The sequence below is a fragment of the Bos mutus genome, chromosome 2 (assembly GCF_027580195.1).
Source record: "Bos mutus isolate GX-2022 chromosome 2, NWIPB_WYAK_1.1, whole genome shotgun sequence".
In the NCBI taxonomy this organism is placed as follows: Eukaryota; Metazoa; Chordata; class Mammalia; order Artiodactyla; family Bovidae; genus Bos; species Bos mutus.
The window spans coordinates 98,378,416-98,405,886 of NC_091618.1; the positions used below are offsets into that span (position 1 = coordinate 98,378,416).

General features: G+C 39.3%; 1 protein-coding gene across 1 annotated transcript; it reads left to right on the forward strand.

Annotated features, from left to right (window-relative positions):
• On the forward strand, positions 1-26,908 carry DAPL1 (death associated protein like 1). Its single transcript, XM_005904131.2, has 4 exons — positions 1-104; positions 10,340-10,427; positions 14,548-14,608; positions 26,542-26,908. Exons 1-4 carry the CDS (start codon positions 47-49, stop codon positions 26,656-26,658), a joined length of 324 nt encoding a protein of 107 aa, XP_005904193.1. The 5' UTR covers positions 1-46; the 3' UTR covers positions 26,659-26,908.
• Positions 26,909-27,471: the final 563 nt, after the last annotated feature.

The window sequence follows — 27,471 nt, forward strand, 5'->3', positions numbered from 1 at the left end:
CTCAGCCTCCAGAGCACCGGCACTGCCACTGGCCTTGGCACACACTATGGCAAATGAAGTGCAAGTCCAGCTCTCCCCACTGAAAGGGGGGCATCCTCCTGCAGGTAGGCTGCCCACCCACCCTCTGCCCTGCAGATAGCAAGGCCCCACTGCTGCTGCCCCTGCCCCGCTTCCATCAGTGCCTTCAACAGAGGTACCCCAAGAGAGCCAAGGCTCTGTCTCCCGTGTTAGTTTAACTTCCTGCAAACTGATTTCCTCTTCTGTCTTTGACCCTTTTAGGCTTATGTATAAAAACCACCTGGGGACTTAACAGGCCCCGGTTTGGTTGAATTAAAGCCTAATGTTCTATGAGAGCACAAGGGATTGGGCACTGGTGGAAAGGAACAGGTGGAGAGCTTGGATCTTCCCTCTCTGGCTGTAGGTTTGTAACGACCAGTCCACACTCAAGAGGTGATTTCCTACTCATGGAAACCTTCCTCCCTAGAGGTTCCAGCTTCTAGACTCAGTCTCCCCAAGACGCCTACACATTATCTGACTTGGTGCCCAGGCAAACCAGCTTCTGCACAGAAGACAGAAATGCAGTTTCTCTCGCCCTCCTCAGGTGTGGGGTTGGCAGTGTTATCAGTAATCTCTTTTGTCTGTCACCAAGCTGAGGAGCACTTTTTTTTTAAATTTAATTTTATTTTTTAACTTTACAATATTGTATTGGTTTTGCCATATGTCGAAATGTACGAGGAGCACTTTTAAAAAAGGATACAGGCCTGGTAGAGGCTGACTAGAAAAGGTAGCTATTGAAGTATTTTACAAAGGATCCACAGTTCTATTTTTTTTTTAAGTATGCTATTTATATCAATTCTCTGGAATATGGAAATTATTTTTATTGTACTTAACCATATGTTCATATAGATTGGCTGAGGCACTCAGGCCTATTTTTAGCCAGTTTGATGTTCTTTCTACTGTCTTTCTCTTTTTTTCCTTGAGAATGATCTCACGAGCTCAACTGCTTTGTTCTTGCCTTTCTCCAAATAACCAAATTTATTTGTTGGTATCATTCTTTGGCTCTTCTAAGCCAAGGTTGTTTCAGTCATCTTTGCTGCAGAGGACAATGGCAGGTATAACCTTCACAAAGCATCAAAAGCTGACACAAGGCTCAGTGGCTTTCTGGTGGGCAGCCCAGCCAAAAAAGAGTCAGAATTTTTACACTAATTCTGAGTTTACACGTCTTGGCACCCTGTCATGGTCTCTTGTGGCAGACTCCTGACTTTTTATATTTGTCATTGGATTTAAGAATAATTAACATTATCTACGTGTAAAGTTAATGATGCTAACTAATGATCAAGAACTATTGATGTCAATTATTAGAAGCTTGTGAAAGTGAAAGTGAAATCGCTCAGTTGTGTGTGACTCTTTGCATCTATAGCCTACCAGGCTCCTCTGTCCATGGGATTTTCCAGGCAAGAATACTGGAGTGGGTTGCCATTTCCTTCTCCAGGAGATCTTCCTGGCCCAGGGATTGAACCCGGGTCTCCCTCATTGTAGACAGACGCTTTACAGTCTGAGCCACCAGGAAGTCCTACCTGGAAGGACTAATTTAGAAGTTTCTACCTAAGGACAAAAGAAGACATCATTCTCTTCCTGCAGCTTCCATCCCAATCCTTCATAAAACAGTTCAGCTAATGCCTGATTTGCTAAATGACATTTATACACAAAGAACACAGAGATAAACTCAAGCAAATAAAAATGTGAATGAAACCACCAGGAACTTTTTGTCCCCACTGCTAATGATTGCTAATTACTCTGTGTACATAGCACACCATGACGCCATCAAGCATGTCACAATGCCTCTGGCATGACAATTAATTATTATGAACTGTGACACTTCAGATAAGAGGTTTGGGATAATTAGAATGGAGATGAAGGCAGACTTTTGCCTCCCCGCTGAGAACAAGGGAACAAGAAAGCCTCATCCTTCAGCTTGTCTATTACATAGTTTAACTCTGAACCAGATTGCTAACCACACAAAATTTTATTTATAGAACAAAAATAATTCATTGCCAGAATTCCATTCAATTTCACCTGAGTTTTATAAGCAATAGATAGGCCCCAGAAAGTAGGATGCAGACATGATAAGGTGGAAAGGTCTGACATGGCCTTTGGAACCAGTCAGTCCTAGAATAAAACCCTGCCTCCCTTCCACATCGCTGAGCCTCAGTTTTCTTATCTCTAAAACAGGAGGGGGTGTGCATGCATGCTCAGTCATGTCTGACTCTTTGTGGCCCCATGGACTGTAGCCCACCAGATTCCTCTGTCCATGGAAGCGGTAATAAATAACATTGATATTGTAAGGTTGTTATGACTGTTAAAAGAGATAACCTGTGTAAGGTACCCAGACATGAATGTTAATCCCTGTAAAGTACAGGCCTGGGAAAACACATAGCTGTCACAAAAAATGATTTTCTTCCATGGCAAGACCTCCTGATGTTTGAGGGAGGCATTAGAAACTACTGCAATCATCAGAACAGAAGGAAATTGCAATGGGAAAGAACCATGTGCCTGCCCCATCACAGTTAAAAGTGAAACCACTCAAAAGTCAGCCAGCTGTAACCCTTTCCCACCTACGCGGCAAGTGTGTAGTGGTTTTTTCTTTCATGTATGTTGTATAATATATGGCACCTCTGTGAGCCCTGCTTATTTATGTTGTGAAACAAGACTACATTAAACATGAGGTGGCCTGGGCTCTAGGAAGCTTAGCTTTTGGTTTTCTGCTGTTTTGATTTGCTTCACTCTCAGTTTTATAAGACCTCCATTACATGAACAGCCGAAATTGTGCGAGTAGGAAGTAATCTAAGGAAGCTAAGGGCATACATATTGAATGAGAAAGAGCAGCATTCATGAGTTTTCTGTATCCCTCACACTTTTTTATTTGGCGTAAGACAAACGAATCAGAGCCATCAAAGGGGCCACTGCTGAACCCCCAGAGAAAATCGTTTACTGACTCATTCAAGAGAGAGGGAAGTCTAGGGAATGTATCCCCCGCATGAGTGAGTGTTTAGTCACTAAGTCATGTCTGACTCTTATAACTCCATGGACTGTAGCCCACCAGGCTCCTCTATCCATGGGATTCTCCAGGCACCTCTGTACAGGGGATTTCCCAGGCAAGAATATTGGAATAGTTTGCCATTTCCTCCTCCAGGAAATCTTCCCAACCCAGGGATTGAACCCCAGTCTCCTGCATTGCAGACAGATTCTTTACCATCTGAGCTACCAGGGAAGCTCCGTGTATCCCCTAGGGTTAAATTAATGCAGAAAAGGGGGAAGAAATCATAGTTGCAGAAGGGCCAGTATGATTTTTTTTTAAAGCAAACACTAGAGGTTTAATTCTATCGACTCTATTCTGTTCATGTCAACTTCTGGGAGTTGATTTGTGAGGTTTGACAGAGAGGTTTGTGAGACCACTACCCCACACGCACAGCACGGGGTTTGATGACAATAACAGCTGCTTTTCACTTAACCCTGTGTGCTGGCACTCCACGGAGCCTTCTAGACACGAAATCAACCCTGCAGACCAATGATGCTCCCACATCCCTGTTTCACAGAGGAGCACGCTGAAAGTTAGCAAGGTCGAGGGATATGCTCAGCACCACACAGCTGGAGAGCAGGGGTGCAGAGATGGACAGTCAGGTGGACCCATGCCAAGCCCTCTCTCCTTGCTTCACAAGCTATTCCTCATGCGGCTCTTTTGATGGATAGTTTAGAATTTACCAAAAACTCAACTGTGAAAGCAAAGAAAGTGTTTTGCAAACATCTGACTTTTCAAGTAAAATGTTCAAATGAAAGTTCTAAGTCACAAGGCAGAGTTTGCCCAAACCTTCATGGTGGTCATCTTGTTCACACATGTTCTCCACTGATTATTGAAGGAAAGAAGCTCAATTTTTCTTGGAGGTTTGTCTTTCTTTATCTTAACCACCCTCTACCAAACAAGATGCAAAATGCTTGAAAAATCTTAATTGGAAAATTATTGTATAGCATTCTAAACTCGAGGGTCCACTTTTGAAAACTACAAAAATCCATAAACTACAAAAGTGACCACAAAAGTATGGCACCTAGTCATAGATGGGAAATCAAAGTTTTGTTTTCTCCACATCATTGTAGGTTTTCTAATGAAACTATTAAAAAACATCAGCTCTCTCACATTCTTTAAAAATCTCTAGTTCATTTTGCTTATTAAAAGGACCTGCAGTCTTGTATTTGAATATATTTGTATTCAAATCCTGTTAAAATATTAAATCAGTTCATTTTGTACTTTGCCCAATTCTAGTTGGTTGTTCTACAAAGGTTCAAAAGGCAATATAGTCCCAAACATGGAATTACATGAATAATTACAAATTTAATTGACCTAATTTAGTTATAGTGAGACTTTGAGGTCCCATGAGTTAGACCAACTAGTTTAAACAAAACTGGCAAGAATCTGGTTGCAAATGTTGGTTGCAAATGTTTTTTTTTAATGGCTTGTTTAGGGAATTCCTTGGTGGTCCAGTGGTTAGAACTCTGAGCTTTCACTGCTGAGGTTGTGGGTTCAATTCCTGGTTGGGGAACTAAGTTCCAGCAAGCCACACTGCTGCTGCTGCTAAGTTGCTTCAGTCGTGTCTGACTCTGTGCGACCCCATAGATGGCAGCCCATCAGGCTCCCCCATCCCTGGGATTCTCCAGGCAAGAACACTGGAGTGGGTTGCCATTTCCTTCTCCAATGCATGAAAGTAAAAAGTGAAAGTGAAGTCACTCCGTCGTGTCCGACTCTTGGCAACACCATGGACTGCAGCCTACCAAGCTCCTCCGTCCATGGGATTTTCCAGGCAAGAGTACTGGATTGGGTTGCTATTGCCTTCTCCAGGAAGCCGCACAGCTCAACCAAAAAGAAAATGAACAAAAATAAAAGGCAATAACATAAAAAAAAAAAAAAAAAAAAAAGCTTGTCTAGATCCAGGGATATCCAGGAGATACATGTCAACAGTATTCCCGGCAAAATTTTGAAGATGACCCTCCCACAAGGTTCCATCTGGTTCAATCACCCCTGTGTAGTGAGAGCCTTATTCTATATCTCAGTGTATCCATCTATAGTGTGGAGGGATCCTCCTCTGCTCCTTTCTACTGTATTTTGCTGACCAAGTGAGATTACTTATCAGAACAAGTTTGGTACAAGAACTATACTCTGAAAATTCAAGGTGTGGTTGACTTGTGCTTCCTAAATCACTCAGAGCCCACAGCCCTGGATAGATTCAAAGACTCCTGGATGAAAGTAAGAATCTTGTGAGAAGAATTTTTTCAAAATTGGGTATAGCTGCTTTGCAAATTGTGTTAGTTGCTGCTGTACAGCGAAGTGAATCAGCCGTATGTATACATATGTCCCCTCCCTCTTGGATCTGCCTCCCTGCCCCACCCCACTGTACCCCACCCAAGCCCACCCTCACCCCTCCAGGTCATCACAGAGCACCAAGCTGCGCCCCCTGCACTATACCGCAGGTCCCCACTATCTGTTTTACACACGACAGTGCACCTATATCAACATCCGTTTCCCAATTCATCCCCTTTCCGCCCACCATGTCCAAACATCTGTTCTTTACGTTTGCATCTCTATTCTTGCTCTACAGAGAGGTTCCTCTATACCATTTTTCTAGATTCCTTATATATTCATTAATATACAATATTTGATTTTCTCTTTCTGACTTACTTCACTCTGTGTGACAAACTCTAGGGTCTGTCATGAGAGGATTTTTAATTTCCCCTCAAATGTCTCTGTTTTATTGTTCTGAAGAATGAAGAACTCCCAGGTGTGCATTCTCTTTACTTTTTTTTTTCTTTTTCTTTTTTTTGGCATTTACTTTTCTAAGTGCACTGTACTCTTTCGAAAGGGAGGGAATATGATAGATTTTCTTTTGTAGGTAGATGGGAATAGTTAGACTCACATTAAAGACGTTACAATAAAAACCATCTAGTTAACTTCTACTGAGTTCCCCAAAACGCTTCTAAAATATTCATGACAGATACACTTCTTTTCAGCACACTGTGGGGCAGAGAATATACTATTGTACTATGCAGTCTACTTCACTTTGAATAACAGTTATATGCAGCCAGGCTCTGCCTTTCAGGAACTTTTGCTCTTTGGTTTTCATTCTCTCCTCTGGAAAAACAAATGTAAATAATAATAACTACTAATTATTAAGTGCCTCCCGTGTATCCAGGTGCTTCTGTTACCTCTATTTTCTAGGACAACTCACACAATCAGTATTATTCCCTTTGAAGGATGCAAAAACTGTGCCACAGAGGAGTTTAAGTATTTTGCCCAAGGTCACAGAGCTCGGGCAGGGCAGAGCTCTCTGACCCTAATAACATCTCCTTACCTGGAAACCAGGCCTCCTCCATAAGACAGCCTCTAAAATCCTTGAAAATGACACCAGAAGCTTCCCTTGTGCCTCTGCTTCCTCAGAAGTGGTCTTTCCAGTGTGGCACGGCTTCTTCTCCTCTCTGGTCACTCTCCTCTGGACATTGTCTAGACTGTCCACGTCCTTTCAAACGAGCAGCACAGACCTCAACATTCCAAAATTCTTCTCACTTTAAACTGGTGCTCATTTTAACTATAACAAGTGTGCTTCTATAGTTGGCAATAATAATCAGTGGAAGAAAACATGTGAAAACCATAACAGAGAAAACAAAAGGAATACTAATAGGAAAGTAATTACAACACTCCATGTTTGAAAAGCATTTGTCATAAGAAGAATGAAAGATACTACTGAAGGGTACTGAAGACCCAGGCTCTAGCTCTGGAGCTATTGTGATCTGATTCTTCTTGGCAGAAGAGAGAGCGGTGCTGTGAGCAACACCCTTCATACAGAGGCATACTCTCCTCAAGCGGTCTCCAGAAAAGGGCGCCCCTCGGTTATTTTCATCTCTATTTCCCATGGCTATTCAAAAGATGTTTCCACATCATTTCCATTTCTGTTGCTGATTATTTTGTATGCTGTGTGTGTATATGTGTGTGAATTTAAAGCAGAGCCTAGTGGCTCAGATGGTACAGAATCCACCTCAATGCAGGATACCCAGATTCAATCCTGGCTTGGGAAGATTTCCCCTGGAGGAGGGAACGACAACCCACTCCAGTGTTCTTGCTATGGATAGAGGAGCCTGGTGGGCTACACAGTCCATCGGGTTGCAAAGAGTAGGACACAAGTGAGTGACTAACACACACACATGTGTGTGTGTAAACACAGGACTTTCCCCCTGGACTATATCTAGTATTATAAAAGTATAGTGATATGCTTTTATTATCAATAGAAAAACTTGGTTATTCAAAATGACCAAGAAGAGTTTATTCCATGAACACAAGAATGGTTTGATAGTAGAATATTCATTAATATATACTTACAAAACTTTTATCTATTAACATAATTAACCACATTAAGGAGGAAAACCATATGATCATATACATTAATTATAAAAGAGCATCTAGTCAAATTCAACATGTGTTTGTAATTTTTTAAGCCAATGAAACAGTAATAGAAGGATATTTCCTTAATACAGTAAAAGAAATGCATTTGAATAGATATATATATTACAGATATGTGTTTGTGTGTATATCCAACTAAGTACACATTATACTTAATGGGAAAACACTAAAAGCAATCCCTTAAAAAATTAAGATGACAAAGATGTCCTTCATGACCACTATTTAATATTATTCTAGAGGAAGTAATATTCTACTGTTTGCAGATTATATAATTTTTAACCTGGAAAATAAAAGGGAATCAACAAAAATACTATAAACAATAAGAGATTTCAATAAGATCTGGATATAAAATCAATGATATTAATATAAGAACAACAATCCGTGAGAGCTATGATGGAAGAATAGACCCTCTTTACAACTGCAACAACAACAACAAAGAGAAAATGCTTAGGGAATAAACCTAATAATAAATGTGTGAGATTCATGTGAACAAGTTACTAAAGGACCCAAAAGAGGATGTAAAAAAGGAAAAGCATACCATGGTCTTGAAAAGAGAGCAACCAGGATATGAAGATATGAATTTTCCCTTTAAAAATAATCTAAGGGCTTCCCAATGGTTCAGTGGTAAAGAAGCCGCCTGTCGATGCAGGAGACACGAGTTTGATCCCTGATCCAGGAAGCTCCCACAGGCCATGGAGCTGACTAAGCCCACGCACCACAGCTATTGAGCCTCTGCTCTAGAGCAAGTGCCCCTCAACAGTGAGAAGCCTGCGCACCACAATCAAAGCGTAGCCCCCTCTTGCCACACTAGAGAAAAGCCCACACTGCAAGGAAGACCCAGCACAACCAAAAATAAATAAATAAGATTTTTAAAAAATCTATAAATCTAAAGCAAGACCATTAAAAGACTACCAGCAGGATATTTTTGGTGGGAATTGACAAAATGATTCAAAAGTTCATATGGAAAAATAAATAAGAATAGCTAATAAAATTCTGCTAAGTAAATATAGCAGAGAAAGACTATCAATTAAAATATAAAGCTACAATCATTAAAATTAAGTTGTAACAGCATATAAAAAGATAAAATTTAAACAGTCTTTAAAAAGAAAAGACAACTGCCTTCTGAAACAGAAATAAGCTCAACTTTTAATAAAATAGAAGAAATGCAAATTACCTTTCTTTTTCTTATTGGTTAATGAAACCAAATATTTTCTAGTTCACATTGTTGCTTGAGGTGTAGGGAAACAATCACTGTCATTGTAGCTAGTGAGATTGTAAACTAATGCAACTTCTGTGAAGGATAATTTGACAAGATTGAACAAAATTACAAATGCACATACTCTTAAGAATTAACAAGATCACTTCTAGGAATTTATCCCATGGATATACTTGCACTTGGGCAAAATTATGTACATGAAAAGGATATTCATTACAGCATTGTAGAATGCTGTAATGTCCATATTATAGAATGTCCATATAATGAAATTTTAAAGCAGATGTCAAAAAAAAGACATTCTCTTTTTACATATATTCTTTTTTTTACATATATATTTTTACATATATATGTGATACATATATACATATGTATCTCTTTTTACACACAGATAGGGAACTTACTCCAAAGTGCATGACTGAATGAAAAACATTAAACAAGATGTAGAACAATGTCTGCTGCCATTAAAAAATATATAGGTATGTGTATAGAATGTCTATGGATGAATACATAGGAAACTTGTTAACGTTAGCAGTATTTAGGGAGGTGAACTGGAGACCTAAAAATAATTGTAAAAGAGACCTTTCCATGTTTTTTGAATTGTGTGCTTTATGAATGTATATTACATAGTCAAAAAATTAATAGTTTTAAAAGAAAAATGAAGTCAATTCACGAGGGCATTGAGAAAGAGAAGAGGTTTTCTTATTTTTCGCTTTATTGAAGGCAGTTTTAGAAAATTGCCAATCTAACATTTCCATAAAGAGAATTAACAGGCTCAAACAAATCAATGTCCATTTAGCTTTTAATCATTTGAGCTTGTCAGATTTCAAATGTGCAAATTTCCTGGGAACAGAAAAAAGTATTTGCTTTGACTTGCAATATGAAATGGGTTGTTCCTTTTCAAGTTGATTTCATCTGACATTGTTAAACACTTGAATTGCTGTTAGGTCATCTGTAGCCTAATTAACACTAATTGATCTCTTGAACGGCAGGATTATTAATGCATTTTAATTACTCATTAGAACATCTGAGCTTCTCCAACATCGGAGGTTTGAGGTCTGGGATGGAAGGTAGGTATCTGGTGGGATCAGAAGCATCTCTCTTGAATTAAGTGCCTGTTATCACCACTGCCCTGACTTTTGGCTCATTCTCCAATCTAGCTTTTGAAAGCTTCGGTTGGATTAAAAAATTTGCAAGCCTTGCACTTTAATCTTGTGGGAAAACAGGAGGGTCACACTGTAATTGTCAGTTGCTATCATGAAGAATGTAATTGGTTTGATAATAAGAAAAAATGTTTTTCAGTGAAATGCCTAAGGGAGTGCATTGTTATCTCCTCCCAAATCAAAGGTATAAACACCACTGCCTTTTTTAGCCTTAGTTCCCCCTCTCTGAACACAAACAGGCAAAAACCTCAGCCCTTCTCTCCTTCCCACTTTGATTGAATTTTTTTTTCTTCTGTAACATTAGCTCAAGGTACTTTTTTTATTATGTTGTTTTAGAAAAAAGTTCAGCTCTTCAAAAAGTTCTGAAATTCTTCAAATGTCAATTCATACCTTGAATAATAAAACTAACTTTCTCTTGCTGCCCTAACCATGTCTCCTGTGCTGATTCTTCTTTGTTTATAGTAAAAGCTGGAGGAAAGCGAATTTCCAAAAAACAGGAAATTGGCATCTTGGAGAGACACACCAAGAAAACAGGGTTAGAGAAAACAAGGTAGGAGACTGCTTCATTTCTTTTCCTTCGTCATCTCGAGTTTTAGATAACTCTGCTGCCAGAAGTCAGAGGCGTTGCTGTATCTTAGGGCAAACCAAGGCTCCCCAGACACTGGCTAACCAGAGTTAGAGGCAGCAGGTGGGGTGGGGTGGGGTGGGATGGGGTAGGTGATGGGGGTCAAGATAGGAGGGGAAAGCAGTGGGGGGAGGTAACTACCCTCTGGAGACTCTCTCTGCCCAACCTCCTCCTCTCTGCAGATAGCCTAACTGCCTGCTATTAAAAAACACAGTCCTAAATGCATCAAAACTGGACTCAACATTTCTTTTTCACCTTAGCCTTTAAAGTACTATGGTCTTGTTTTTGTAATATGCTTTCTGCTGAAGCAAATCTCCTGAATTAAAAATAAATGCTTTCTTGTTTGTTTATTTCAAATTCCTCACTCAATTATTTAGAAAATAATGGCCACTATATTTGGCACAGCCAAAAGGCATTTGGATACTGAGGTTGTTTTCTCCCTGAATTCCTTCCCGGATAACCTTGACACAGTGTGCTTTTCTCAGAGCTAAGCAAAGAGCCATGGGCTGGATCTCTTGTACAAATGGCCCAGCCCTCTATGCCTGGGGTAAGGAAAATGGTGCCTTCAAAAAGAAGCATATAAAGTTAGCTCCTCCAAATAGGGGCATTTCAGAGACTAATTTCAGGGTAATTTCCATAGGTGAGTACACGAGTAATTCAAAAGGAGTAAATTAGAAGATGCTCAGATATGTCCTTAACACTTAAAATGGTAACAGTTTCAGAAAGAACATGTGAAAGGAAATAGGCTACAGAATTTCTCAGATTTTTTTTTCCACATAAAATTACTTTTTAGATCACTTTAAAAGTTTTCTTTCTTCTGGAAAGAATTTTTGTTGAGGGTTTTTCTACTTTAAAATGAAATACTCTATCTCATACATAGAGAATTCATACAATTCAGTAGCCAAAAAGCAAACACACCAGTTTTAAAACGGACAGATTTGAGCAGACATTTTCCCAAAGAAGAATCAGATAACCAACAGGTACATGAAAAGATGCTCAACATTATTAATTATCAGGGAGAAGATGCAAATCAAAACTACAATGAAATATCACCTTACATCTGTCAGAATGGCTATTACCATGAAGTCAAAAAATAACAAACTGTGGCAAGGATGTGGAGAAAAGGGAACATTTGTGCATTCTTAGTTTCTAATATAACCACTATGGAAAGTAGAATGGCGTTTCCTCCAAAATTAAAACTAGAACTGCCATATGACCCAGCTATTCTACTTCTGAATATTTACCTGAGGAAAATGGAAACGCTAACTTGAAAAGATACACACATTCCCACATTTAGTGCAGCATTATTATAGTAGCCAAGATATGGAAGAAACCCAAGTGTCCATTAATGGGTGAACGGATTTTTTAAAATGTGATACCTACATACATACACATATGTGCACACGCACACCCACACACTCACACAGAGGAACATTTTTCAGCCATATAAAAGAAGGAAATCCTACCACTTGTAACAATATGGATGGACCTGGAAGGCATTATACTAAATGACGTAAGTCAAACAGAAAAAGACAATTAACATGTGATCTATCTTGTATGAGAAATCTAAGAAGAAAAAACCCCAGGACAACAGCAGCAAAAATCTCAAGCTCTTAGATACAGAAAGCAGATTAGTAGTTGCAAAAGCTGGCGGGGGTTGGGGGGGGCGGGGGTGGGGAGGGGGGTTGGTGACGGGTAGAAAATGGGTGAAGGGGATCATCAGGTACAAACTTCCAGTTATAAAGTAAATAAGCCATGCGGATGCAGTGTACAGCATACTGACTATGGTTAATGATTTTGCTGTTGTTCAGTCGCTCAGTCGTGTCCGACTCTGTGTGACCCCATGGACTGCAGCACACCAGACTTCCCTGTCCTTCACCTTCTCCCACCATGACCCCTCCATCTTGGGTGGCCCTATGTGGCATGGCTCAATATTTCATTGAATTAGACAAGGATTGTTAGTGATACTGTATTGTATATTTGTAAGTTGCTAAGAGAATAAACCTTAAAACTTCTCATTATAAGAAAAAATATTTAACTATATATGGTGAGAAATATTAACTAGACTTATTGTGATCATTTTGCAGTATTCACAATATCAAATAATTATGTTGTACACCTGAAACTAATGGAATCTTTATGTCAGTGATAGCTCAATTTTTAAAAAATTTGCCCATTTGGCATTGAGTGTTTGTTTCTTCTGAATCACAAAATAATCACCACATAGTGAAAGCAAAGCTCTAAGCCCTCAAGAGTGAGAGTCACATATTATTTATCTCCTGACCCAGCATCTAGGACAGTTCCTAGAATAGAGAAAGTACTCTGTAAATGACATCAGACTGTCATTGAATTGTCAGCTGGTTAACTTTGAAAGCCTATCCTGATGTTAAAATCTGACTCAAGCATAAGCTCTGTTTATTGTGACACTCATTATCATGCCTAGGCCAGGGACTCAGGAACTAAAGAGTCATAACTTGAAAATGGCCTTCTATGTTGGCAGCCTTCTATGAAAATGGCCCTGGTGCACTGGGACGACCCAGAGGGATGGTATGGGGAGGGAGGAGGGAGGAGGGTTCAGGATGAATTTTCTTTTAAAAATTTAAAGAGAATTAAAAATAAAAAAAAAAAAAAGAAAATGGCCTTTTAGTTGGCAGCCAGTGGACAAGTCATTTTTCTCTATACCTCAGCAAGTGGGACTTACTGTTAATCCGAACATCAAGTGAACATTATAAGGAGTTGCCTAGAGAGTTATAAAGTGGTGAGTGGAACCCTCTTTAAAAATGCAATTATTTGCTGCTGCTGCTGCTGCTAAGTCGCTTCAGTCGTGTCCGGCTCTGTGCGACCCCATAGACGGCAGCCCACCAGGCTCCCCTGTCCCTGGGATTATCCAGGCAAGAACACTGGAGTGGGTTGCCATTTCCTTCTCCAATGCATGAAAGTGAAAAGTGAAAGTGAAGTCGTTCAGTCACGTCAGACTCTTAGCGACCCCGTGGACTACAGCCCACCTGGCTCCTCTGTCCATGGGATTCTCCAGGCAAGAGTACTGGAGTGGGGTGCCATTGCCTTCTCCGAATTGTTTTCTAATAGTCATTAAAAGATGAGAATTGGACAACTGCAGAACCTAAACAGCTAGAAGTAGCTTTCTTGCGATATTTACTGGGGATAGATATAGGTATGTGGGACTCGAAGCTTACAGAATTGGGAGGCTGTTTTAAGGAAAGACAGTATAAAATTATAAATATGAGATGGTTAGGGCCCCCTTGGAAGGAGACTGCACAATGAGAGGCCCTGGAGCTTCCCCAGCTTCCCCATGAAGTCACCTCTGTTCTTCATATCCGCTTCATGTTTGCACGGATATGATTGCTTCCTTTTCATGGACAAATATCTCTCCTTATATATTCTAGGAAAACAGCTTCTGAAAAATATATCATAGAAAATAAATTCCTAAGCATCATCAAATTTATTTTCCTTTCCTAATAACTTCTACTAACCAACCCACACATACACAAAATAGGCCAAGAGCAGAGTTCCTTCAAGAAATTACACTGGAAGCTCGTCCCTTGTTGAAACTCTGCTACAAAATAACTTGGCCTGAGAAAAGAAGTCAGACACAGAAGAGTACCTGCTATGTGGTGCATTTTACTATGTACAAACAAAGTCAAAACTAATATATGGGGCAGTAAGGCAGGGTAGTGATTATCCTTAGGGGCAGCCAGTTTGACTAGTGCTACAGGTCTGTCTGTAAATATTCACCAACCTATATGTTGATAATATGTGCACTTTTCTGCATGTATACTCTACTTTGAAGAAAAAATTTTTAAATATTAATAAATATTATTATAATTAAAATTATAATAACTTGGCCTGCAAAGCTTGTAGTTCATGGTCACACAGAGCAGGGTTTTGTGGGTTTTTTTAATCTTCCAGAAGTAGCCAAGCAGCATGAAAGCTTAAAGACCAAGTAGAAAACCATCTATACAGATCATTTAGCGTCTTTAGTGGGAAAGTTGCTGTTTCTATATGAGGTTTCTTTTCATCTTCACAGTGCCACTGCAAATGTTGCCAAAATACAGACGATGGATGCCCTGAATGACACGCTGGAGAAGGTGAGCCATGGGTGAGGCAGATCACATGATACTCCTAGCCAGTTTTCACCTAGCTGATCATGCTACATGGGTGAATGAGCTGATGACCGGAATTTTTTTCCATCTCAGAGGTTTGATGTCCCTGTGAAAGAATCTGCTTTCAGTTCAAGGAACACAGAGCCGTTTTGATGGGAAGAGCTGATGCTCCCGAATTCCTAGCATCTATTTAAGAAATCATTTCAAAAATAAGATAGGAAATTAATCAGAAATCATGATGCCAAATTGGCAGAACTTTACGTTGCCATCCATTTATTTCCTGGAGACCTTGGCATGTTGCTCAAATAAGGCAAACTGTGTGCTAGGAATTCAGCCCTTTTTGACCTTCCTCCCCACCACTGCTTTCCCATATGGAAATGTTTGATCTGAGGCCAGGATGGGTGGAGGGTTGCCCAATTTAAGACTGGAGGAAGGCTGGGCACTGGCTGGCTTTATCTAATAGAGTCTATTTATAAAGGTGGTCGACCATTACTATTTTTATTTCTGTGTCTTGAATTCTTTCTTAGTAGCTCAGGAAACTCAGAAAGTTCTTCCTGAATAGACAGTGGTTTAATTTTGGGTTCAATAGTTTGTTTTTAAATGTTGTAAGTGATCCGAGTGAGGATCTTTATTCTACTCCTAGGGAGGGGGCAGATACACTGAATTCAGGCATTGAAGAACCACCATTTCTGTTACCCCAACATATATTGAAGGTACAGGACTGGGTGTCCTTTGTAGAAGGAAGACTTGCTGTTATTGCCAACATCAGGGGTCTGAAATATTAATAGATTAGAATGGAAATTGTGCAGCTAAACTTCTGGGACCTCTCTTTGGTACTGGCTTCTCCTCTTACTGTCTTTAAAGCCTTGAGCAAGTTATTAATCTTGCACCTCTGATTTGCCATTTGTAAGATGAGGATAAGGAAGAAATGGTTGTTGTGTGGAATCAATGAGATTCACACACAGGAATCTCTTAGAACAGTGCCTGACACATGGAAACCTGTCTGCACTCTCTGCTCTGATTAGTAGCATCCATTTTATGACAGTGCAATGGAAAGTTATGTCTGAAGCCCCTGAGGCAGGCAGTAGTACCAGATGAGATCTTGACAATAGACCATAGCTACAGAGCCTTCTCACATGGTGGGGTGTGGTTCTCCCATCAGGTAGATCAGCGGGCAGGTCATAAATGACTGTTTGCCTTCCTGACTTTAGAAGAAGGGAAGGGGTGGATGGTGATCTGCCTCTTGCATTCTCTGGCTCCTGCTGTCCAAACACCTCATCCTCAGGGGCAAGAGATATCCACAGTAAGTGGAACTGAGTGGAATAGATACATTCCTCTAAAATATGTTAACCCAAAATAAAGTGTTTAAAAAGAGTGGTCAGTAAAGGTCAATTATGCTGTACTTTAGGTATGATGCTGGAGTCTTCACTGTTTTTTAATAGACAGGTGTATATGTCTATGGCATAAAGGACTCTTTCCCTGCCAGTTAAAAATAGCACCTCTGTATTTCAAAGATAAAATAATCAAATAGCAACAACAATAAGTTATATTTTGAAATCATAAGAAAACACAGATGGTGTGCTATTACAAATATTTTTAACAGTAACTATTCTATATTTTAAAAACCCTTTAACACTTAGCTCAATGTGTACTGTGTGGGACTGTGTATATTACTAATTATGACAGTTTCTGGCATCAGATGTCAGGTACCTGGGTCCTGTGCCGGCTCTGTCACTTGGTAGCTGTGTGTCTTTAGTCAGGTTGCTTCACTTTTCTGTGCTTCTATTTCCTTACCTGTAAATAGGAATGTGATTCACAGAATCCACTTCACAGAGATGTGAAAATAAAATGAGGTTATATAACATGTGCAAAGGACTCAGCACAGTGCCAGACACACTTAGCCCTCGGGACGGGTTAGCTTCTATTCCCCGGGGGAGATGTCCTACAGAGCATCACTTGGAATCCAGGCAAAGAATAAGAGACCAATCATAGAGTCCCAAGATTACCCTAAGTCACTGTATTGAATATGGAGGTTTGTGGGATCCACGTGTTCCCTTACAGCTGAGTAAAATTTTCCATAAATCCATAATTCAACCTGAAGTGTAACAGGATTTCATAATAAAGGTCAACCTGAGGTGGAAAGAACAATGCCTTTTAAAAAATAGATCTGCTGAGATCAGTGGTTGCCAGAGAGTAGGAGGAGGAGTTGACCACAAAGTGGCAGGAGGGAATTTTGAAGAGTGATAGAAAGGTTCTATGTCTTGATTGTGGTGTTGGTCACAGACTGTATGCACTTAAGAAAATCCGTAGAACTGAACACTGAGGAGGGCATATATTTTACTGTGGATAAATTATTCTGTAATTTTAAATGTAAAAATTGTATGATTATTAATAAACAGTCTAATACAAAAAAAGATGTAAAATACAGAGATGTAGATTTTTGCTAATAAATTTCCATCTGCATTATGATGACTTCCCCAACAATACATATTGTCATGAAGATCTAAGCATATATAATTGGCCTGAAGAAATATTGTAGCAGTAATGAGGGTCATAGACTCTGCATTTATTAGCATTCATTCATGCTCTCGGCTAGAATTATATCTAGTTAGTAGAACCCATGTTAATTCTCATGCCAGTTTAAGAACTTAAGAGTCCAAAACAGTGAGAGTTACAGCCCTACTCATAGGATCTCATTAACAGTTCAACCATGGCAGGAAATTTCTATCCATATACTATTCATGTCTGTGTACCCTTTTAAAACCAACCTAGATTTAAGATTTGGGAGAATGAAAAACAATTCCCCAAAGGTTGGAATTGTACAAATCTAAGTGGAAAGGAGGGCTTCCCTGATGGCTCAGTGGTAAGAACCCACCTGCCAATGCAGGAGACGTGGGTTCAATCCCTGAGTCAGGAAGATCCCCTGGAGAAGGAAGTGGCAACCCACTCCAGTATTCTTGCCTATAAAATCCCATGGTCAGAAGACCCTGGAAGGCAACAGTCCATGGGGTCTCAAGAGTCAGATACACCTTAGTGACTAAACAATAACAGAATGGAAAGCAACCTAAAATTTCCTGTCCCATTATTTCACCCACTCATCCCCACACAGACCTCATGACCAACTACCTTCCTCCTACTCTCCCTTCCTCTCTTGCCAGTCCTTCCTACCTGTTTCAGCCATAAATAATGAAAGAATTCATGTTGCCCAGTGATGGGCCATGCAACGTGTTTATTCTTGCAGAAGATGGGTTATATAAGCTCTCCAAGCTAAAAATTTGGGAGATCTGGTCTTAGACCAAGTTCCACCTACTCCCTAAAGGTTTTTGACCTTTTAGAAGCCACATAGCTCTTCTGAGATTTATGATTGCTCATTTACTTGATTATTTTAAGGCAAAGAATAAGAGAGAATGGTACTGCCAAATATGTTAATTCTCTGGATAGTCACAGAAGTATGTTTGGCAATAGTTGTGAAGCTTCTCCCAACAGAAAAGTATCCAGTTAAGCCATTAGTAATGGGGTTGGGTTATAGTGTGGATGTGGGTGGAATGTTGAAGCCTGGTTAAATTGGGGCCACTTTTCAAGCTGCCAGCTGTGTCACCAGGCTCACAGTGAGACGTATGTGAAATGGGATCCTGGGGAAGAGGAAGCCATCAAAGGCATCTGCAAATCTAAAAAGGTTTCTCTTGTTCTGTGGATTAACATCACCATAGGAGAATCCTTGAATTTCATCGACTGAATGTTTTGTTTTAAGCACTTTGCGTAATGGGGTGTAGAAATTTAAGCGCCAACATTCAAGTTGGAAGTTAACACCCTGGAAAGATGAATGAAAGAGCTGCCAGTCTGCTAATACCACCTGACTTCAGGCTCTAAAACAAAACCTGCCACTGAGGTTCTTTCACAGCTCTAATCATAAAGACTTTTTAATATACTTCTTTGACTTTTTCTCTGAAATGAAAAATACCGGTTCTGAGGTCACAACTACCCGAGAGGAAGGTACATTCTCAATGTGGAAGTTTCTATTAATCTGCTTTTCAAGTCCAATGTTTTGCCCCTTATGGGACAGAGTTGCAGCCAGGCAGAATCCTTACACACATACTGGCCTTGAATTCTTTCTCTTATGGAGTTACCATGGTTTATTTTATCTTTTTTTTTTTTTTTAATTAATTTTATTTTATTTTTAAACTTTACATAATTGTCTTAGTTTTGCCAAATATCAAAATGAATCCACCACAGGTATACATGTGTTCCCCATCCTGAACCCTCCTCCCTCCTCCCTCCCCATACCATCCCTCTGGGTCGTCCCAGTGCACCAGCCCCAAGCATCCAGTATCGTGCATTGAACCTGGACTGGCATCTCGTTTCATACATGATATTTTACATGTTTCAATGCCATTCTCCCAAATCTTCCCACCCTCTCCCTCTCCCACAGAGTCCATAAGACTGTTCTATACATCAGCGTCTCTTTTGCTGTCTCGTATACAGGGTTATCGTTACCATCTTTCTAAATTCCATATATATGTGTTAGTATACTGTATTGGTGTTTTTCCTTCTGGCTTACTTCACTCTGTATAATAGGCTCCAGTTTCATCCACCTCATTAGAACTGATTCAAATGTATTCTTTTTAATGGCTGAGTAATACTCCATTGTGCATATATACCACAGCTTTCTTATCCATTCATCTGCTGAGGGACATCTAGGTTGCTTCCATGTCCTGGCTATTATAAACAGTGCTGCGATGAACATTGGGGTACACATGTCTCTTTTCCTTCTGGTTTCCTCAGTGTGTATGCCCAGCAGTGGGATTGCTGGATCAAAAGGCAGTTCTATTTCCAGTTTTTAAGGAATCTCCACACTGTTCTCCATAGTGGCTGTACTAGTTTGCATTCCCACCAACAGTGTAAGAGGGTTCCCTTTTCTCCACACCCTCTCCAGCATTTATTATTTGTAGACTTTTGGATCGCAGCCATTCTGACTGGTGTGAAATGGTACCTCATAGTGGTTTTGATTTGCATTTCCCTGATAATGAGTGATGTTGAGCATCTTTTCATGTGTTTGTTAGCCATCTGTATGTCTTCTTTGGAGAAATGTCTATTTAGATCTTTGGCCCATTTTTTGATTGGGTCATTTATTTTTCTGGAGTTGAGCTGTAGGAGTTGCTTGTATATTTTTGAGATTAGTTGTTTGTCGGTTGCTTCATTTGCTATTATTTTCTCCCATTCTGAAGGCTGTCTTTTCACCTTGCTAATAGTTTCCTTTGATGTGCAGAAGCTTTTAAGGTTAATTAGGTCCCATTTGTTTATTTTTGCTTTTATTTCCAATATTCTGGGAGGTGGGTCATAGAGGATCCTGCTGTGATGTATGTCAGAGAGTGTTTTGCCTATGTTCTCCTCTAGGAGTTTTATAGTTTCTGGTCTTACGTTTAGATCTTTAATCCATTTTGAGTTTATTTTTGTATATGATGTTAGAAAGTGTTCTAGTTTCATTCTTTTACAAGTGGTTGACCAGATTTCCCAGCACCACTTGTTAAAGAGATTGTCTTTAATCCATTGTATATTCTTGCCTCCTTTGTCAAAGGTAAGGTGTCCATATGTGCGTGGATTTATCTCTGGGCTTTCTATTTTGTTCCATTGATCTATATTTCTGTCTTTGTGCCAGTACCATACTGTCTTGATAACTGTGGCTTTGTAGTAGAGCCTGAAGTCAGGTAGGTTGATTCCTCCAGTTCCATTTTTCTTTCTCAAGATCGCTTTGGCTATTCGAGGTTTTTTGTATTTCCATGCAAATTGTGAAATTATTTGTTCTAGCTCTGTGAAGAATACTGTTGGTAGCTTGATAGGGATTGCATTGAATCTATAAATTGCTTTGGGTAGTATACTCATTTTCACTGTATTGATTTTTCCAATCCATGAACATGGTATATTTCTCCATCTATTAGTGTCCTCTTTGATTTCTTTCACCAGTGTTTTATAGTTTTCTATATATAGGTCTTTAGTTTCTTTAGGTAGATATATTCCTAAGTATTTTATTCTTTCCGTTGCAATGGTGAATGGAATTGTTTCCTTAATTTCTCTTTCTGTTTTCTCATTATTAGTGTATAGGAATGCAAGGGATTTCTGTGTGTTGATTTTATATCCTGAAACTTTACTATAATCATTGATTAGTTCTAGTAATTTTCTGGTGGAGTCTTCAGGGTTTTCTATGTAGAGGATCATGTCATCTGCAAATAGTGAGAGTTTTACTTCTTCTTTTCCAATTTGGATTCCTTTTATTTCTTTTTCTGCTCTGACTGCTGTGCCAAAACTATGTTGAATAGTAATGGTGAAAGTGGGGCACCCTTGTCTTGTTCCTGACTTTAGAGGAAATGCTTTCAATTTTTCACCATTGAGGATAATGTTTGCTGTGGGTTTGTCATATATAGCTTTTATTATGTTGAGGTATGTTCCTTCTATTCCTGCTTTCTGGAGAGTTTTTATCATAAATGGGTGTTGAATTTTGTCAAAGGCTTTCTCTGCATCTATTGAGATAATCATATGGTTTTTATTTTTCAATTTGTTAATGTGGTGTATTACATTGATTGATTTATGGATATTGAAGAATCCTTGCATCCCTGGGATAAAGCCCACTTGGTCATGGTGTATGATCTTTTTAATGTGTTGTTGGATTCTGATTGCTAGAATTTTGTTTAGGATTTTTGCATCTATGTTCATCAGTGATATTGGCCTGTAGTTTTCTTTTTTTGTGGCATCTTTGTCAGGTTTTGGTATTAGGGTGATCGTGGCCTCATAGAATGAGTTTGGAAGTTTACCTTCCTCTGCAATTTTCTGGAAGAGTTTGAGCAGGATAGGTGTTAGCTCTTCTCTAAATTTTTGGTAGAATTCAGCTGTGAAGCCGTCTGGACCTGGGCTTTTGTTTGCTGGAAGATTTTTGATTACAGTTTCAATTTCCGTGCTTGTGATGGGTCTGTTAAGGTTTTGTATTTCTTCCTGGTCCAGTTTTGGAAAGTTGTACTTTTCTAAGAATTTGTCCATTTCTTCCTCGTTGTCCATTTTATTGGCATATAATTGCTGATAGTAGTCTCTTATGATCCTTTGTATTTCTGTGTTGTCTGTTGTGATCTCTTCATTTTCGTTTCTAATTTTATTGATTTGATTTTTCTCCCTTTGTTTCTTGATGAGTCTGGCTAATGGTTTGTCAATTTTATTTATCCTTTCAAAGAACCAGCTTTTGGCTTTGTTGATTTTTGCTATGGTCTCTTTTGTTTCTTTTGCATTTATTTCTGCTCTAATTTTTAAGATTTCTTTCCTTCTACTAACCCTGGGGTTCTTCATTTCTTCCTTTTCTAGTTGCTTTAGGTGTAGAGTTAGGTTATTTATTTGACTTTTTCTTGTTTCTTGAGGTGTGCCTGTATTGCTATGAACTTTCCCCTTAGGACTGCTTTTACTGTGTCCCACAGGTTTTGGGTTGTTGTGTTTTCATTTTCATTCGTTTCTATGCAAATTTTGATTTCTTTTTTGATTTCTTCTGTGATTTGTTGGTTATTCAGCAGCGTGTTGTTCAGCCTCCATATGTTGGAATTTTTAATAGTTTTTCTCCTGTAATTGAGATCTAATCTTACTGCATTGTGGTCAGAAAAGATGCTTGGAATGATTTCTATTTTTTTGAATTTACCAAGGCTAGATTTATGGCCCAGGATGTGATCTATCCTGGAGAAGGTTCCATGTGCGCTTGAGAAAAAGGTGAAATTCATTGTTTTGGGATGAGTCAGACAAACACCTTTCATTCTACATATTCTATCATTTTACAAAGACTAATAATGAAAAATCCAAAACAACCCCAAAGTTAAGATGCCAGACTAAAGCTCAGCTGTTTGTAGGTTGGAAAGCTATTCCTACTTATTTTTGGTTAAGACTTGAATACAAAAATGTTCCTATCTCCATTGATATAAAATTTACAACAAATTAGGGCATTTAAGGGTTGATTACTTACCATTTCATCAGTTCTGAAGGTAGACCCTTTATAGGCTCTCTACTAACAACCTGCAAGTCTTTCTACTTTATTTTATTTATTTATTATTTTTTTAAGTTTTTCTACTTTAGAGTGCCCCTGATCGAGGGGGTGAAGTATTTGAGAAAAAGAACTCAGCTCTCTTGTATTTTCATGCATTGCTATAAAGCCCTGACCCTCCCAAACTTGTACAGTTGTAATTTAATAATCATGAGTGGTTCCTCTAAGGTTATTATCCTTGGCAGAATTATTTCCACTATATTCTCAGTCCTGTTGATTTTTTTCCCCTCTAAAATTTACCAGGTCAGTTCACAGATGGCTAACAGCCCCCAGGGGCAGTCTCCCTTTCATTCTGACCTCTGTCATTCCTCTGTGGAGAAGCCATTCAGCAGAGCTCTTAGAACCTCAGTTAAATGCCTTAGTTAAAAGGTAACCCCTAACCAGTGGGAATAAAAAATGGTAGAGCCACTATGGAAAACAATATGATAGTATCTCAAAAAATTAAATATAGAATTACCATGTGATCTAATAATTTCACTTCTCAATATATACCCGAAAGAACTGGAAGTAGAGATTTGAAGAGAAATTTGTGCAACAGTATTCATAGCAACATTATTCACAATAGCCAAAAGGTGGAAGCCACCCAAGTGTCCATCAACCTATAAATGTATAAACAAAATGTGGTCTATAGACATACAATGGAATATTATTCAACCTTTAAAAGGAAAGAAATTCTGACACATACTACAACATGGATAAACCTTGAAGGCATTACGCTAAATGAAATAAACCAGACACAAAAGAACAAGTATTGCATGCTAAGTCACTTCAGTCGTATCCGGCTCTTTGAGACCCCATGGACTGTAGCCCACCAGGCTCCTCTGTCTGTGGGATTCTCCAGGCAAGAATACTGGAGTGAGTTGCCATGCCTTCTTCCAGGGGATCTTCCCATCTCAGGGATATTGCATGGTTCCACATACATGAGATACTTGGGGTGGTCAAATTCACAGAGATAGAAGGTAGAATGATGGTGGCCAGAGGCTGGAGGAGGAAATAATGAGGAATTATTCTTTAATGGGTACGAAATTTCAGTTTGGTATGATGGATAAGTTCTGGAAATGGATGGTAGTGATGTCCATGTTAGCACAAGTTCGTGTACCTGACACACAGTGAATCCAAACACACCAAAACATCAGAGTTTAGAGCAGAGATTATTGCAGGATCATGCAAGGACACAAGTGACTCACGCCCTAAAAAAGCCCTGAGCTCCCCAAAGGTTTTGGCAAAGCATTTTTAAAAGCCAGGTTTGGGGGTGGAATCTCAAGGTATTGATCAGCTCTGCACAGTTCTCTGGTCAGCTGATGGTGAGGTAGGAAGGTGACGTCACAGGGTTAACATTATCTGTCCTTAAACTCCAGGAAGCCTGGGGTTATGTACTTGTGGTCATCAAGTAGTTAACATCAAGTCTTCCATTTGGTGGAGGGGTTTTCACATCTGTAAAATACCTCAGGAAATGTGCATCAAATACTATTATCTAGGTACTTCAGAGAGTAGCTAAAGCAGAGGATATGGGGGAAAGCCTATCCTGGGAAAGTCCCATAGGGTCATGCTCAGTTTTAGTTACGTAACAATGTAAGTGTACTTAATGCTGTACTTAAAATGGATGAAATGGTAAATTTTATGTTATATGTATTTTATCACAATTTTTTAAATTACAAAAGAAATGTAGCCCCTGAACTATGGAGATAACCCTGGAAATGATCAAATAATGAGTTAGTGCCAAATTAAGCAATAGGCGTGTCATTACCACTGTTCTCCTCTCCCCTTTCCTTTTGCACCTCCACCCATCATCCGTCTTGACACCGTAAGAACAACAGTCACACTGTGGCTGTCTCTCTTCTGTCTCAACTTGTCATCTTGCTCCATCTCACCTTGGCTAATTGCCCAGACTTCTGTTCTATCAGAGCTACTCGTTCATTTCCTTTCTCACCCTCCTTTACCTTATGTTTGACTTTAAGTACTACATCTTCCTACCTATAATCTCTTGAATGTGATTTAGAGCTAACCTGAAATAATCCATCTGTTTTAGTTGACACTAAAGACATCTAATCTGAAAGAAAACTACTGAAGTCAGTGACTTCTTAAGTTTCCTTTTGGTTTTAACCTTAAAAACAAAACAAGACATTCTGCTGTTACCACACTATAACATGTATGTCATGAGGCCCAATGTTAATTAATCTGACCCTCCAAAATTACCAGCTCTTTTTTAAGTTCTAAAGCAATATTTATAACCAATACCTCAATTATGTTTCTTCCTTTCTACTAGAATGTCAGCATAGACCATCCTTGGGTTTAATTATTAAATAACTTGTAGCTTCTCATTGTAAAAAAAAACACTTTGAGCAAAACAAAGGCAAAGTAAAGAAAAAGACTAGGAATTGCCCATAATTGTATCCCTCAGAGATAAACAGTGTTAACACTTCAGTGTATATTCTTCCAGTGTGTTTAATTTTTTAAGACCAAGAAGAAAGAGCTTTCCGGAGTATGAAAGGGAGTGCTGTGTGCCCAGGGATATTTAAGAAGACATGTGAGGCACTTATGTTTCCCTGGCTTAGAAGAGCCCAAACAAGCCATAAACAGTGTGATGTTTGGGGTCATGAACAGTTTATCTCCCCTTTTATTTGACTTGAGTGTCAAGGCAAGGGCATCTAAGTTCAATAGAAATAAATTAAATTCCTAGTCAGCTGAGACATCCCTTCCTTGCTGGCTGAGGAAGGTGTCCTTAGGTTCCTTTATATTGAGTCAGTGGGCTGGAAAACCAACAAGTGGAATGGGCCCAACAGGCCACTGAGTCTAAATTCTCCTCCTAGGAAAAGTGTGTTTGAAATTGTCCCGGCATTGGGCATCCTTTATGATCTCATGCTGCCCTTGATGTAAACTCCATAAGGTCTCTTTGTCCCATAGGAACTTCCTCTTATTGTCGAAGTCTCAGTCTGTGTTAGTTTAGGCTCATTTCCTCACAAATGTCTTCTGGAGGGATGACTCAGTTCAGTTCAGTTCAGTCGCTCAGTCGTGTCCGACTCTTTGCGACCCCATGAATCGCAGCACGCCAGGCCTCCCTGTCCATCACCAACTCCTGGAGTTCACTCAGACTCACGTCCATCGAATCAGTGATGCCATCCAGCCATCTCATCCTCTGTTGTTCCCTTCTCCTCCTGCCCCCAATCCCTCCCAGCATCAGAGTCTTTTCCAATGAGTCAACTCTTCGCATGAGGTGACTAGTGAGCTAATAAGTCACTCCTCAGCCTTCTCTTTACAATGATGGTAGGTTGGACCATACAAAACAGCCAGTATTTGGCCATTTTTTTACCTACAAAAATAGAAATTTCACATGCTTCAATCTAAAAAATAATAACCCTAAGTTTTCCTAACTTCCTTCAGAGGCTCTTTATTTCTGATCTTTTGACATCTGAGGGGTTCCTTCTCCCCACCCCAGGCCCTCTCCAATGTGCCCGTAGCCTTCTTAGCATATTGTATTTCATATGGTGCATAGTGGTGCCAGAATAATGATCAATATTGGAGAACTGATGAAGAAGATACGGTTAACCATTTCTATCTTTAAAAATATCACTTCAAAACATAGATAGATGCACATATATATATTATTTATATATTACAGATAAAATATTTTATAGTTAAAAAAATTAAAAACATACTAGTGAGGGAAAACCCAGGTTAACACATATACTCATGGGTACAGAGCTAGAGGTGGTATGGAAAAGAGGTTATATCAAAGAGCTAAACAGAACTGTGAAATTCCTCTGCCCAGCTGTTTTGCTTTCTACTACGTTAACACTTTACGACCCAAAAGATCCAATATGCTTATTTTTTTTTCTTTCCTTCTCACCTCTAGCTCAGCCATAAATTTCCAGCAGTAGCGCACATGGCACATCAAAAACCCAGACCTGCTCTGGAGAAGGTCACTCCACTGAAAAGGATCTACATTATTCAGCAGCCTCGAAAATGTTAAGCTGGGACATAAAACAGCCGTCTAGCCAACTGCCTCGAATGTCTGAGAGCTTAGCAAAAAGGACCACACTTTGCATAGGCCTAGTGTACTTGCTTGGTAAATAAAACAGCTTTTATATCTTCTTTTTTGACTTCAGATAATAAAACATTCAAATTTGCAAATCCAATGCATCCTTGGACCTAGTTAGCATCCTACTGATGTTTACTGCATGCGTAATTTTGTTTAATAAATGGAGAAGATAGAAGGACTATTCCACTCCACCCCTGTGGATAAGCTCTTTTCTTCTTGATGCTGACCCTGAGTGGTTCCACCCACAGCAAGTTCTCCTTGAGGGCAAAGGTTAGAGAGCAGTCCACTGACCTTTGCAAGGAGAACATTCTGTGCAAACCTGAGCAGTGATTCTTTTTGATACATTTGTCTTAAGATGCTCAAGTTTTCACTTAAGGTGAAACGTCTTTTCTAATTTCCCACATAAATGTGTAGTTCGTCTTGACGTTTTGTTGAGAGAAAACGAAAATATTAGATTTATTTCAGACATGTTCTCTTCTACAAAGCAATGAGGTTTAGAAGGTATTAATAGAATTCTACTTTTAGTGGCACATTTGCTCAGGGCCTCTGCAAAGTTCATGCTCTGGAACTGGGGGCTCCTGATGCTCAGGGCATTGTGGTTGGGGTACAGAAGTTGGTTTTCACTGGAGGCGAAGCTGAGAGGGAAAGTGTTGCTGTAGTTAAAACTACTCTAGCTCTCTTGCCTTCCAACACACACTTTATATACTCACAAATGAATAGCCAAAGACATCCCTAGGTGACAGT